At 34.7% G+C, this 12,602-nt stretch overlaps 1 protein-coding gene across 1 annotated transcript in view; it reads right to left on the reverse strand.

Annotated features, from left to right (window-relative positions):
* Nucleotides 1-211: 211 nt before the first annotated feature.
* The window catches only part of LOC144963513 (uncharacterized), a 35,994-nt gene continuing 23,603 nt past the window's right edge, over nucleotides 212-12,602 (reverse strand). Inside the window, exons 17-22 of the mRNA XM_078897587.1 lie at nucleotides 11,488-11,602; nucleotides 10,405-10,507; nucleotides 6,827-7,056; nucleotides 1,811-2,020; nucleotides 987-1,082; nucleotides 212-472 (exon numbers count right to left, since the gene is read on the reverse strand). Coding sequence (XP_078753713.1) covers nucleotides 359-472; nucleotides 987-1,082; nucleotides 1,811-2,020; nucleotides 6,827-7,056; nucleotides 10,405-10,507; nucleotides 11,488-11,602 — 868 coding nt within the window. The 3' untranslated portion in view covers nucleotides 212-358. The remainder of the gene's footprint in view (nucleotides 473-986; nucleotides 1,083-1,810; nucleotides 2,021-6,826; nucleotides 7,057-10,404; nucleotides 10,508-11,487; nucleotides 11,603-12,602) is intronic.

The raw sequence follows: 12,602 nt of genomic DNA on the forward strand, positions 1-12,602 counted from the left end.
ATGATAAATTGTGTGATTTTGCCAATGTCACACTCGGTAGATGAATTTTTGTTATCTAAAATCAATTATTAAAGTTTCATTAATCTTATAGCAGCAAACATATAAAAAACAGCCCTTTCCATTTTGTTTTTGCATTAGTTTGTTTTTGTTGTTTTAACCGTAAGATTTCCCCTCTTTTTTATTTTGAAAAGTTGGAAGGTCTGAAATATTAACCAGCCTGTGATCCATCTAGTCATAATTTCCAAGAAAAACAGCAGTAGGAAGCGAAAACTTCAGACTGTGTTATTTATATCGTGCATAAAATAACTCTTAGATTACAGATTTTATCATTTTGTGATAAGAGGAAGGAAAAAATGCCTCATTCATCCAGATTTACCCCTTGACCCCTGGGTGGAGATGACAAACTGCCGGCTGAGACGTCCAAGTCTGCTTTGGGTAATGTCAAGGAGATTCCTTTGGTTGATAAAGCCACCTGAAGGGAGATAGAATAAATGCTTTTTATAGGTTTTGGGTTGAAAAATCGGAAGTAAATGCTAGATCACTTGATTTCACTTCACATTGAAGTGAGGTGAAATCAAAATGAGTTGATGACATCTAGATAATCAAGGAATTAATATATCAATGCCATGTTTATGAAGCTATTTGGTCAAGAAATGTCATGGAAGTGTGTATTGCGAGATGCTTATGAGTATAAGCAAGGCTAGAAATTGTGTCCTTTGACTATTTGAGTCAAGACAATATAACGAAGTTATAAAGCCAAGTTGTAAAGGCAGCAACTCTTAATTTCTGTGTCGCTCCTGGCGGCGTTTCATCATTCTCGTGATTGAACTAAGAAAAATAAATATATCAATTATTTAATTTCAGAGATCTAATAATTTGATTTTGCCTTATTTTTAAAGATTGTTCTATGTGATTATGTGAGGGTGTGTGTGTGTGAGAGAGAGAGAGAGAGAGAAAAAGAGAGAGAGAGAGAGAGAGAGAGAGACCTGCGGTAGATTCTCCATGTCCCTTAGAGCTGGCCTGTCAGACTGGCTGGATATTGGTGAGATTGGTGGAGAAACGGCATGATCGTCTTCCTGGTACTGCATACGCCAAACAAAAAAATATGAATAAATATAAATATAATATATGACAAGTACTGTGATTTATCAATGACATTGTAGAACAAATATAATCATAATCAAAAATAAAACAAGAATTGTTATAGCCCATTCATCCACTTTTTTAAATATTTAAACTGCTTTACATTTTTAAGAAAAGAGGAAATATAATAAATAGCAACTGCATGGATTAAAATTCAGTAAGATTTATTCACTATACTATACAGGGACATTGGAAAGATCTAGTTAACAGTCACATTTGTCTCTTGAAGAGTTCAAGTTCAATTGAAGACCAAAGACAATGTGTTGGGGAATATATTTTTTAGATTTGTTAAATTTCTGCTAAATAGTGATGTGCCAAAGCAATGTCGATGAGACAGATACTCTTAAATTACGTGTATTATCTTGCTTCCGGAGGAAATCTGTGACAGTGTTTTAAATTAGAGGTGATGCTGGCCTTGGCTTGTTTTTGTTTTTTGGGGGGGTTTTTTTGGTTTTTTCCTCAGGATCAATCCTTCTGGCATATTCTGAAATTTCTTTCGTCTTTTGAATAATTTGGGTGAGCCATAGAATTGCAGTCTTGTGGATATAAATGCATGGAAATAGCCAGGTTGTTTCATGTCCAATTTTTTAAAAAGTATGGCGTCCATGACACTCACAGTGACAATATTAATATCACTAAAGCAAACACATGATTATGATTTCCCTACCTGTTGCCATTGTTGAGTTGGAGAGTAACCCCCCTCCAAATGGACATCTTGCCCTAAGTGTTGTTGAAGTTGTTGTTGTTGTATTTTTTGATTGGCTAACAAATCACGCAGACGTTTCTTGGCTTCTTCTTGCTGGCGATTGAGTTCTGCAATCTGGATTTGCATCAAGTCTTGTAGGGCTGGATCCTGGAGTGCATCTTCTACTGTCAGCTGGAATATGAATTTTTTAAAAAACATTTTAAAGATTGCACTGGGGTACATACAGCACAACAGTATGGTCTTTGCTTCGTACCAAAAGGCACTGAGTTCAAATACTCGCTGCTCTGTGTGGCCTTGAACAAGTCACCTCACCCTAGCTTACATTGCCGCTCTGCACTGCAGCAGATAAGTGGGTTTCTCCAAGCTTCCTTGGAATAGACCCTAAAGACAAATTTCTCCATGGGGATGTTTTTTTGTTTGTTTGTTTGTTGATTTAGGTCTCTTCCAACACAATTGAGGTTATATGAGAGACCGCTGAAACAAAAAAACAAGCAATCTAACAAAAATAGTACAAATGTAAATCAAAATCATAACCTAAAGTTATCATAAGCTAAATTATAAATAACCAAGAACAAACAGGCAGAAGAATTACAGAAAAAAAATATCCCCTGTCAAAAATACAATCACAAACCAAAGAAGCAGGATAGGCTAGTAAAGAGAAGAATAAACGACATCACTATCGGATCGTATACCCATGCGAACATCATAGGTATATGATTCAAGGGTGATGCTCCCATCCAACCACCCGCCCCATGGGGATGAATAAAGGGAATTTTATGGGGGGGGGGGGGGTTAATGGCCCTAAACCACAATGAAAACGATGCTCTAAGAGCTTTGCAATTTTTAAAAGACATATTCTTATGATGGTACAGAGTACATGAAACACATTGGACAAGACACACATATAGAGGACTTCAGATAAGAAAATAAAAATGTGTCAGTATGCCTTTTCTACAATCAATTCCAGCTCTCAGGCTTAATTCAAATCATGACAAGAGCCCAAGATCTACCTCTAGATCACAATGATACAAATTATTATCCCCACCCCCACCTGCCCTTAGAGAAAAACAGATTTATACTGTAAACTCAAGAATTATCGCAAATTAACAATTTATTGTCTAATTAATTTTTTGGGGGTCCTTTTTCATTTGTTCAAAATTTTTAAATTTTATCTCACATTTTAATTTTATAACTTTACTAACTTTTTCATCCAATCTGATCACTTCAATGAGTAATCCTCACCGTTCCTTGTCAAATGTCAACACTGTCCGTGACAGTCAGTATGAAATTAACGACCACCATGACAACAACTCGCAGCAACAGCACCGTCTTGAGCAACAACAACAACAACAACAACAACAACAACAACAACAACAACAACAACAACAACAACAACAACAACAACCTGCACGTAGTGATCATACCAATTTAAAAATTGGATTACTAAATGTTAGATCGTGTCGTAATAAAACTCAAGACATAATCGACATTATTGAAGATCATAAAATTAATATTTTTGTCATCTTGGAAACATGGCTTAATCATTCATATGATGATCCAATTATGAAAGCAATTACACCCGAAGGCTTTTGTATTAAATTATTTCCACGCATTGGGAGGAAAGGAGGTGGTATTGCAATTATTTACAACTTGTCACTCTTTGACAAGATATCATTTCACCATGATAATTTTAGAAGTTTTGAATACGCTGGATTTGCCATTCATGAAAATAATTTTAAAAAGTCGTTTCACTGTGTCTACCGCCCACCACCAAGCCAACAAAACAAAATATCAACAATTGATTTTTTATCTGAGTTCGGAGAATTTATGTCTATGCAATCCATTAACAAAAAGCATATTTTTATGGGTGATTTTAACATTGATTATTTCGGAAACAAAAATGAATCGAAAGTAATTCCTGAGATTATTGACACAAACAACTATATTCAACTTGTAAGCGGTCCTACAAACAACCATGGCCACACAATAGATCATGTCATTACAGACATTGAACATTCTCTCTCTTCATCTGTCTCAAATATTGATAAATTAATCTCTGACCATCATTTAATTGTGTTTTGCGTTTTATTTCCAATGAAGCACGAAGTAAAAAAGATGATAACATCTCGTAATTTGAAGAATATAAACATGAACATTTTTAAACAAGACCTTGACCATAACGTTAAAAATAAACATGATGCGAATGGTCTCCACGAGTCAATTGTTGGTACGGTGGACAAGCATGCTCCCTTAACAACTAGAGCAGTAAAAGTGAGACGTCAAGCACCCTGGTATAATACCGAAATAAAATTGAATGGATTAGCCAGGAGGCGGGCAGAAAGAAAATGGCTCAAGTCCAGAGATGCTGTCGATAAGAAGCGATACAGCGCGGCTAGAAATGATGCAAAAGCCGTCAATTTCAGGGCCAAAAAGAAATTCTATGAAGAAAGCCTCAAAAACGTGGGACGTTCGAGACAATTCTTTGCCTTGACCAAGAAACTGCTGGGACAACAGACGCAACCAGCTCTCCCATCTTTAATCGATCATGCAGATCTACCAACTCGCTTTGGTCAATATTTTAAAGAAAAAACGGATACCATCAGGAAGGAACTCTCGTCTGAATCGATCCCTACAACATTTGACAAGTTTCATGGTGATTCGTTAACACATTTTTCAAAGATTACTGAAGCTGACTTACGTGATTGCATTATGTCGTCTCCAACTAAAAGTTGTGATTTAGACGCCTTAAATACTGCCATTTTAAAAAAATGCATTGATGTAATTTTAACACCATTTACATGTATTGTTAATAATTCGTTGCAGTCAGGTGCTGTACCAGACATTTACAAAGTTGCTCATGTCAAACCCCTTTTGAAAAAACCTGATCTCGATAAAGAGAACTTAAAAAACTATCGCCCTGTCTCTAATCTTCCTTTTCTCTCTAAGATCTTAGAAAAGCTTGTTTTGAAACAATTACTGTCTCATCTTAAAAATAATTGTCTTGAAGAAAAATTTCAGTCTGCTTATAGGCAACATCATTCGACGGAAACCGCACTTGTTAGGGTTGTTAATGATCTCCTCTCTGTTATAGACAATGGTTCATGTTCTTTGCTGAATTTGCTTGACCTATCGTCTGCTTTTGATACTATTGATCACAATCTTCTTCTCAAACGTCTTGAAATTACTTATGGCGTGTCTGGTGCAGCGCTTGATTGGTTTAGGTCATATTTGTTTAATCGTAAACAGATTATTACGGTGGATGAATATAGATCGGAGGAAATCTTTCTTGATTGTGGGGTTCCCCAGGGTTCAGTACTTGGACCCGTTCTTTTTGTTTTGTACGTTGGCCCTCTGTCTAAAATCATCAGAAGTTTTGGTCTGTCTTACCATCAATACGCTGATGATACGCAATTGTACTGCGTTTCCAATATGAGAAATTTACAAGAAGTATCAGCCAATAGTAAAAATTGTATCCAAAGTGTTAAGAAATGGATGAATGAGAACAGACTGAAACTGAATGATGATAAGACGGAGGTGCTGTATGTGGGGAACAGGAAGTGGAAAAGTGAAACAGATTTGAAGTTGGGGGATGCCTCTATTCAAATTGTTGACAAAGTGAAAAACCTTGGCACATTCTTAGACTCTGGACTGTCGATGGAGCATCAGGTTAATAATTTGGTTAGATCTCTCTTTTTCCAACTAAAAAAGATTGCTTCCATTAGACGGTTCATATCTGAGGATGTGACCAAGCACCTGGTTATGTCCCTCGTACTATCGAAATTGGATTATTGTAATGCTCTGTTGTTTGGCGTTTCGCAATACAATCTGAAACGTCTTCAGATTGTCCAAAACAGCGCTGCCAGACTAGTATTTATGAAGCGTAGGTGCGACTCTGCCGGACCTCTACTTCATGACCTGCATTGGCTGCCTGTTGAGAAAAGAATTAAATTCAAAGCTTGTGTTTTAGTGTATCGTTGTCTTGAAGGTACTGCCCCTTCCTACCTTTCAGAACTAATTGAAAGATATTCAAAACCCCGCCCCTTACGTTCGGCCAGTGATTCCACAAAACTAGTTGTCCCTCGAATTCGGAAAAATGCTGGAATGAGATCCTTTTCTCATTTCGGACCCTCTATTTGGAACGCCTTACCGCAGAGCATTCGTGAAAAAGAATCTTTGTCTATTTTTAAACGTTCGCTTAAAACATATTTGTTTCGATTTTAGTAGATGGTATGAGAAGCAAGATAGGTTTGGTTTGTGTTGTGTGTTGTGTTGTGTGTGTGTATGTGTGTGTGTGTGTGTGTGTGTGTGTGTGCTTGTGTGTGTGAATGAGTATGTTTCAGCCAAAGTAATTTGTAATTTAAGCGCTTAGAGTCTGGTGTCTCGGAGTTATAGCGCTATATAAGTTTTCAGCATTATTATTATTATTATTATTATTATGAGAAAATAATTTGAATTAGCAGTTGACGTAGTACTGAGCACAGAAGTAGATTAAGTTCATATTATAATCTGCTCATTTAGAAATGCTTTACAAGCGTTCCAAGCAAACAGCACCACTTAACATATAATGGACATGACACATTTCCGTTTAACAAAGACAAGTATTTATTTTTCTCCTGAATATGATGAGAAAAAAGCGAGTAAAGAGCCTTTTCCAAGAGTCAAAATTTGCCATTTAAAATATAGGAACCAACCGTGAACATAAATTTTCTTTTAGTGAGTTTAACATAAACTATTAGCACTATATTTTTATTCTTTTTTTTTTTTTACCCTTAATTAGAGCCTATTTTTGTTTTTCTGAGTTTTTTTATTTCTGTTCTTTTCTTTTTTCTTTTTTTGTTATTCTATTTTCATCTTTCCCTTGTCTTTGAGTCTGTTTTTGTTTTGTCTTTTGAGTTTTTGGAGCTTTTTTCTTTGCCTTAAATCTTTACAAAGCTTATAAAGAATCATTAACAAATGAATAAAAAACAGTTCCATTACCTCTTGCATAAAGTGCATCTGTTCATTAGAGTTGGCCTCTTCCACTGTAGCAGACTCAGGCATAGAGGAAGTCAATGGGACGGGTAGATTGCTTTGTACCAAGGAGATAGGCCTGGGTACACTGATACTTTTCATCACAGGGGGCGCTTGGGTGAGTTGTGGAGGATCACTAGAATGACTTGAGTTGGACACAGCCAAATCCGACACGTCAACTAGGGATGTCTGTCTCTCTGGAGTAGAAGGGGGGGGGGGGGGGGGGGATAAATACAATTTATCATGCTCAATGCTTTCCATTATTGTATTGAGATTGTTTTAGTAACATTTTTGCTTTTTTTAGTTAATGTCAATAGGCCAAAAGAACCAAGAAACTGGCATACACAAAAATAACAGGAACAGTTTCTTAAACTGACAACAACAAAAAAGTGAGAACAAAACTGAGACTTTGTCCACACTTTTTGAAAAATTTGAGGAGATATTACAGCACTTCATTTGGTGCCAAACCCTCAGTTTTTGGAGAGTTTTTTTCTTTTGTTTGTTTTGTTTTGTTTTGTTTTTTTTGTTTTTTGTTGTTCAATTAAATTTAATTAATTTTAATCAATCCCCCGAATAAAATCCAATAAAATCATGAAAATCATGAAAACTAAATCATGAAAACTAAGGCTAAAATCCTTTCCAACAGTTTTTCTTTTTTCCCTCAATGAATTTAATACTGATGTCTTTTAGTAGTGATAAAAAATGGAAAAAACAAAAAAAAAACAACAACTTTTGTCACGGCAGGTGAAAGAGGTCAGATTGCATGATGTTTGGGTTCCCAAAAAAGGCAGTTGACCCAATCTTAAGACATTATGGCAGCTTATGTCCTGCATGGGATCGGGAAGAAGAAGTAACTTATTTTAAAATTATGAGTTCAATTGAATCGTTTAATAGAATCTTTTAGATAAATAGGTATGGTTCATCACTAATTTCGCTTAACATCACTGAAGAAATTAAATTTTCATTCTCAAGCACTTCATTTCTAGTTTTACAGATTTTTTTTTAAACAATATTTTTAAACAATGGAAAATCTTTTTAATTAAAGCAGATAATAATTTTTCAAAACATATAGAAAATGTTTAAAAAAGGGATAATATAGCTGATTGATAACTTTTAAATTTTAAAACAGATAGAAAGAGTTTTCAACAAAACAGATATATAATGTTTTGAAACATATTGATAAACAAAAAAAAATGGGGGACAACAACCAAACCCCACTCTCCCTCTTTAATCATCATGCAATCTACCAACCGCTTGGTCAATTTTTTAAAGAAAAACGATACCTCGGGAAGGAACTCTCGCTGAATCGACCCCTAAAACATTTGACAATTTTCAGGTGATTCGTTAACACATTTTTAAAAAGATTATGAAGCTGACTTACGATTGCATTATGTCTCCCCAAACAAAGTTTGTTTTAGACCCTTAAAAATACTGCCTTTTTAAAAAAAAAATCATTGATGTAATTTAAAACACCATTTACATGAAATTGTTAAAAATTTCGTTCATCAGGTGCTGACCAGACATTTACAAAGTTCTCAGTAAAACCCCCTTTTGAAAAAACCTGATCTCGATAAAGGAACTTAAAAAACTATCGCCCGTCCAATCTTTTTTTTCTCCTAAGATCTTAAAAAAGCTTGTTTTGAAACAATTACTGTCTCATCAAAAAAATAATTTTTTTTTAAGAAAAATTTCAGCTGCTTATAGGCAACCATTCGACGGAAACCGCATTGTTGGGGTTGTTAATGATCTCCTCCTTTATAGACAATGTTTCATTTCTTTGCTAAATTTGCTTGACCTACGTCTCTTTTGATACTATTGACAAAAACTTCTTCTCAAAACGTCTTGAATTATTTATGGCGTTCGGTCAGGCTTATTGGTTTAGGTCTTTTTTTTTTAATCGTAAACGTTTTATTACGGGGGATAATATAGATCGAGGAAATCTTTTTGATTGTGGGTTCCCCAGGTTCAGTATTTGGGCCCGTTCTTTTTTTTTTTGTACTTGGCCCTCGTCAAAAATCACAGAATTTGGTCTGTCTTACCACAATCCCTTTGAGAACCAATTGTACTGCTTTCCCAATAGGGAAAATTTTTACAAAAAGTATCACCAAATAGAAAAAAATGTATCCAAAGGTTAAAAAGGGATGAATGAAACAACAAAACGAATGATGATAAGACGGGTGCTGTATTGGGAACAAAGGGGAAAAGTAAAAACAGATTTGAAGTTGGGGGAGCCTCATTCAAATTTTTGACAAAGTAAAAACCTTGGCACTTCTTGACCTGACTTCGAGGGACATCAGTTAATAATTTGGTTAGATCTCTTTTTTTTTCCAACTAAAAAAGATGTTTCCATTGAGGGGTTCAACTGGGAGTGAAAAGCCCCGGGTTAGTCCCTCGTACATCAAAAATTGGATTTTTTGTAATGCTCTGTTGTTTGGCGTTTCGCAATACAATCTAAACGCTTCAATTGAAAAAAACACGCGCCAGACTATATTTAGAAGCTAGGGGCGACCTCCCGGGCCCTCTATTTCTTCCCCGCTTGGCGGGCCGTTGAAAAAAAATTAAATTTCAAACTTGTTTTTAGGACTTTTTGTCTTAAAGGGGTACTCCCCCTTCCTACCTTTCAAACTAATTAAAGATATTCAAACCCCGCCCCTTACTTCGCCAGTGTTTCCAAAACAGTTGCCCTCGAATTGGGAAAAAATGCGGGAAAATCCTTTTCTCATTTGGGACCCTCTATTTGAACCCCTTTCCCGCAGAGCTTTTCTGAAAAAAAAATTTTTGCATTTTAAAAAACGTTCGCTTAAAACAATTGTTTCGTTTTTTAGTAAGGTTGAGAACAAAAAGGGTTTTTGGTTTGTGTTGTGTTTGTGTTGTGTGTTGTATGTGTGTGTGTTTTGTGTGGGTGGTCTTGGTGTGTGAAGATATTTTCGCCAAATAATTTGTAATTTAAGCGCTTAGATCTGTTCTGGGTTTTATAGCGCTATATAATTTTCAGCATTAATTATTTTTTATTTTTATTATTGGGAAAATAATTTGAAATTTGCATTGACGTATACGAGCACAGAATAGATTAAGTTTTTAATTATAATCGCTCATTTGAAAAGCTTTACAACGTTCCAAACAAACAGCACCACTTTAAAATATAATGGGCATGCACATTTCCGTTTAACAAAACAAGTTTTATTTTTTTCCTAATATGATGGAAAAAAGCGATAAAAAGCCTTTCCAAAGTCAAATTGCCATTTAAAATTAGGAACCAAACCCTAACAAAATTTCTTTAGTGATTTAACATAAACTATTGCACTATATTTTTATTCTTTTTTTTTTTTTACCCTTAATTAGAGCCTATTTTTTTTTTCGAGTTTTTTTTATTTCTGTTCTTTTTTTTTTTCTTTTTTTGGTTATTCTATTTTTATCTTTTCCCTTTTCTTTGATCTGTTTTTTTTTTTGTCTTTTGAGTTTTTTTTTTGGGGCTTTTTTTCTTTGCCTTAAATCTTTTCAAAGCTATAAAAATCTTAACAAATAATAAAAAACAGTTCCATTACCTCTTTCATAAATGCATCTTTTTATTAAGTTGGGCCCCTTTCCCCTGTACAGACCAGCATAGAGGGAACAATGGGACGGTAGATTGTTTGTACCAAGGATAGCCTGGGGACACGATACTTTTTATCACAGGGGGCGCTTTGGGGAGTGTGAGGATCACTGAAAGACTTATTGGACACAGCCAAACCACCTCAACTAGGGGTGTCTGTCCTCTGGGGTAAAGGGGGGGGGGGGGGGGGGGGGGGGGGGGGTAAATACAATTATCATGCTCAAACCCTTTCCATTATTGTATTGAGATTTTTTTAGTAACATTTTTGCTTTTTTTATTAATTTAATAGGGGCCCAAAAAAACCAAGAAAACGGCAAAACACAAAAAAAAGGGAAAATTTTTTTAAAAACTGACAACAACAAAAAAGTAGAAAAAAACTAACTTTGTCCACACTTTTTTTTAAAAAATTTAGGAATATTACAAAGCACTTTATTTGGGCCAAACCCTCATTTTTTTGGAGAGTTTTTTTTTTTTTTTTTGTTTTTTTTTTTGTTTTGTTTTTTTTTTTTTTTTTGTTCATTAATCAATCCCGAAAATAAACAAAACTAAAAACCTTTTACAGTTTTTTTTAATGAATTTAAAACTGAAGTCTTTTAGTATAAAAAATGACAAAAAAAACTTTTTGTCCGGGAGGTGAAAGAGGTCAGATTGTCAGGGTCCCAAAAAGGCCGTTGACCCCACTCTTAAGAACATTATGCAGTCTTATGTCCTGATGGGAATCGGGAAAGAATAAGTAACTTATTTTAAAAATATGAGTCCATAGAATCTTTCTAGATAAAATGGTGATGGTTCATATTTCTAAATCACTGAAGAATTAAATTTCCAAAGGCTATCATTTCATTTAAAATTTTTTTTTTAAACAGGATATTTGAAAACAGATGGAAAATCTTTTTAAAGCCAGATAGTTAATGTTTCAACAACAAATAGAAAATGTTTAAAGGGATTAAAGCTGTGAATTAGATAATTTTAAAAAGATAGAAAGTTTTTCAAACAGTTTATTAATGTTTTGAAACTATGATATACAAAAAAAACTTACTAGAGGGGTATGGCTGGCATTGTTTTTGGGTTGAAACTCTCGTTCTTTCTCACAATGGTGACAGAAGAACAGCCCCGAAGACGGTAGGAGTTCTGTGGCTTGTGGTTGAGCTGGACTGAAATACATAACACAAATTAAATTATCCTAGATGTCTTTATTGCTGAAATATTAATGGCAACAAACTTGCTTAAAGGATAATCTTGATATGGCAGAAGAATAAACCAAAAGAAATGTGTGATGATTTTCTCCGGTTAATTATATAATAAGGGGGGGAATAGCGGGGACTCTTTTTGTTTTTATTATAAAAACATTCTCAAAGGTTTTGAAATATTTGTAAAGGTAATTTTGTGAATGGATTGCTCCACATATTTTGGATCTTAGAACATGACATCTTAGTATATTGTTCTCTTTTTGGACAATATGTTCAATAACAGTAAAATAGGCTTTTTTATCGCACATTTTAAAACATTTGTTTCATGTTTTCAGAAAGTTAGTAGTACACATATTCCGGATAATCGCAAACTACCTTGGGATCAGTGAAAATGTTGCGATTTAAATGAAGGTTGCAATTAACCGAGCTGAAGTAGTCCAAAAATAAAAAACAACCTTATGGACAGCAATGTATAACTGCTGGGACAACAGACGCAACCAGCTCTCCCATCTTTAATCGATCATGCAGATCTACCAACTCGCTTTGGTCAATATTTTAAAGAAAAAACGGATACCATCAGGAAGGAACTCTCGTCTGAATCGATCCCTACAACATTTGACAAGTTTCATGGTGATTCGTTAACACATTTTTCAAAGATTACTGAAGCTGACTTACGTGATTGCATTATGTCGTCTCCAACTAAAAGTTGTGATTTAGACGCCTTAAATACTGCCATTTTAAAAAAATGCATTGATGTAATTTTAACACCATTTACATGTATTGTTAATAATTCGTTGCAGTCAGGTGCTGTACCAGACATTTACAAAGTTGCTCATGTCAAACCCCTTTTGAAAAAACCTGATCTCGATAAAGAGAACTTAAAAAACTATCGCCCTGTCTCTAATCTTCCTTTTCTCTCTAAGATCTTAGAAAAGCTTGTTTTGAAACAATTACTGTCTCATCT

This window comes from Berghia stephanieae, chromosome 1 (assembly GCF_034508935.2).
Source record: "Berghia stephanieae isolate SIO BIC M18660-M18661 chromosome 1, UCSD_Bste_1.3, whole genome shotgun sequence".
Classification (NCBI taxonomy): Eukaryota; Metazoa; Mollusca; class Gastropoda; order Nudibranchia; family Aeolidiidae; genus Berghia; species Berghia stephanieae.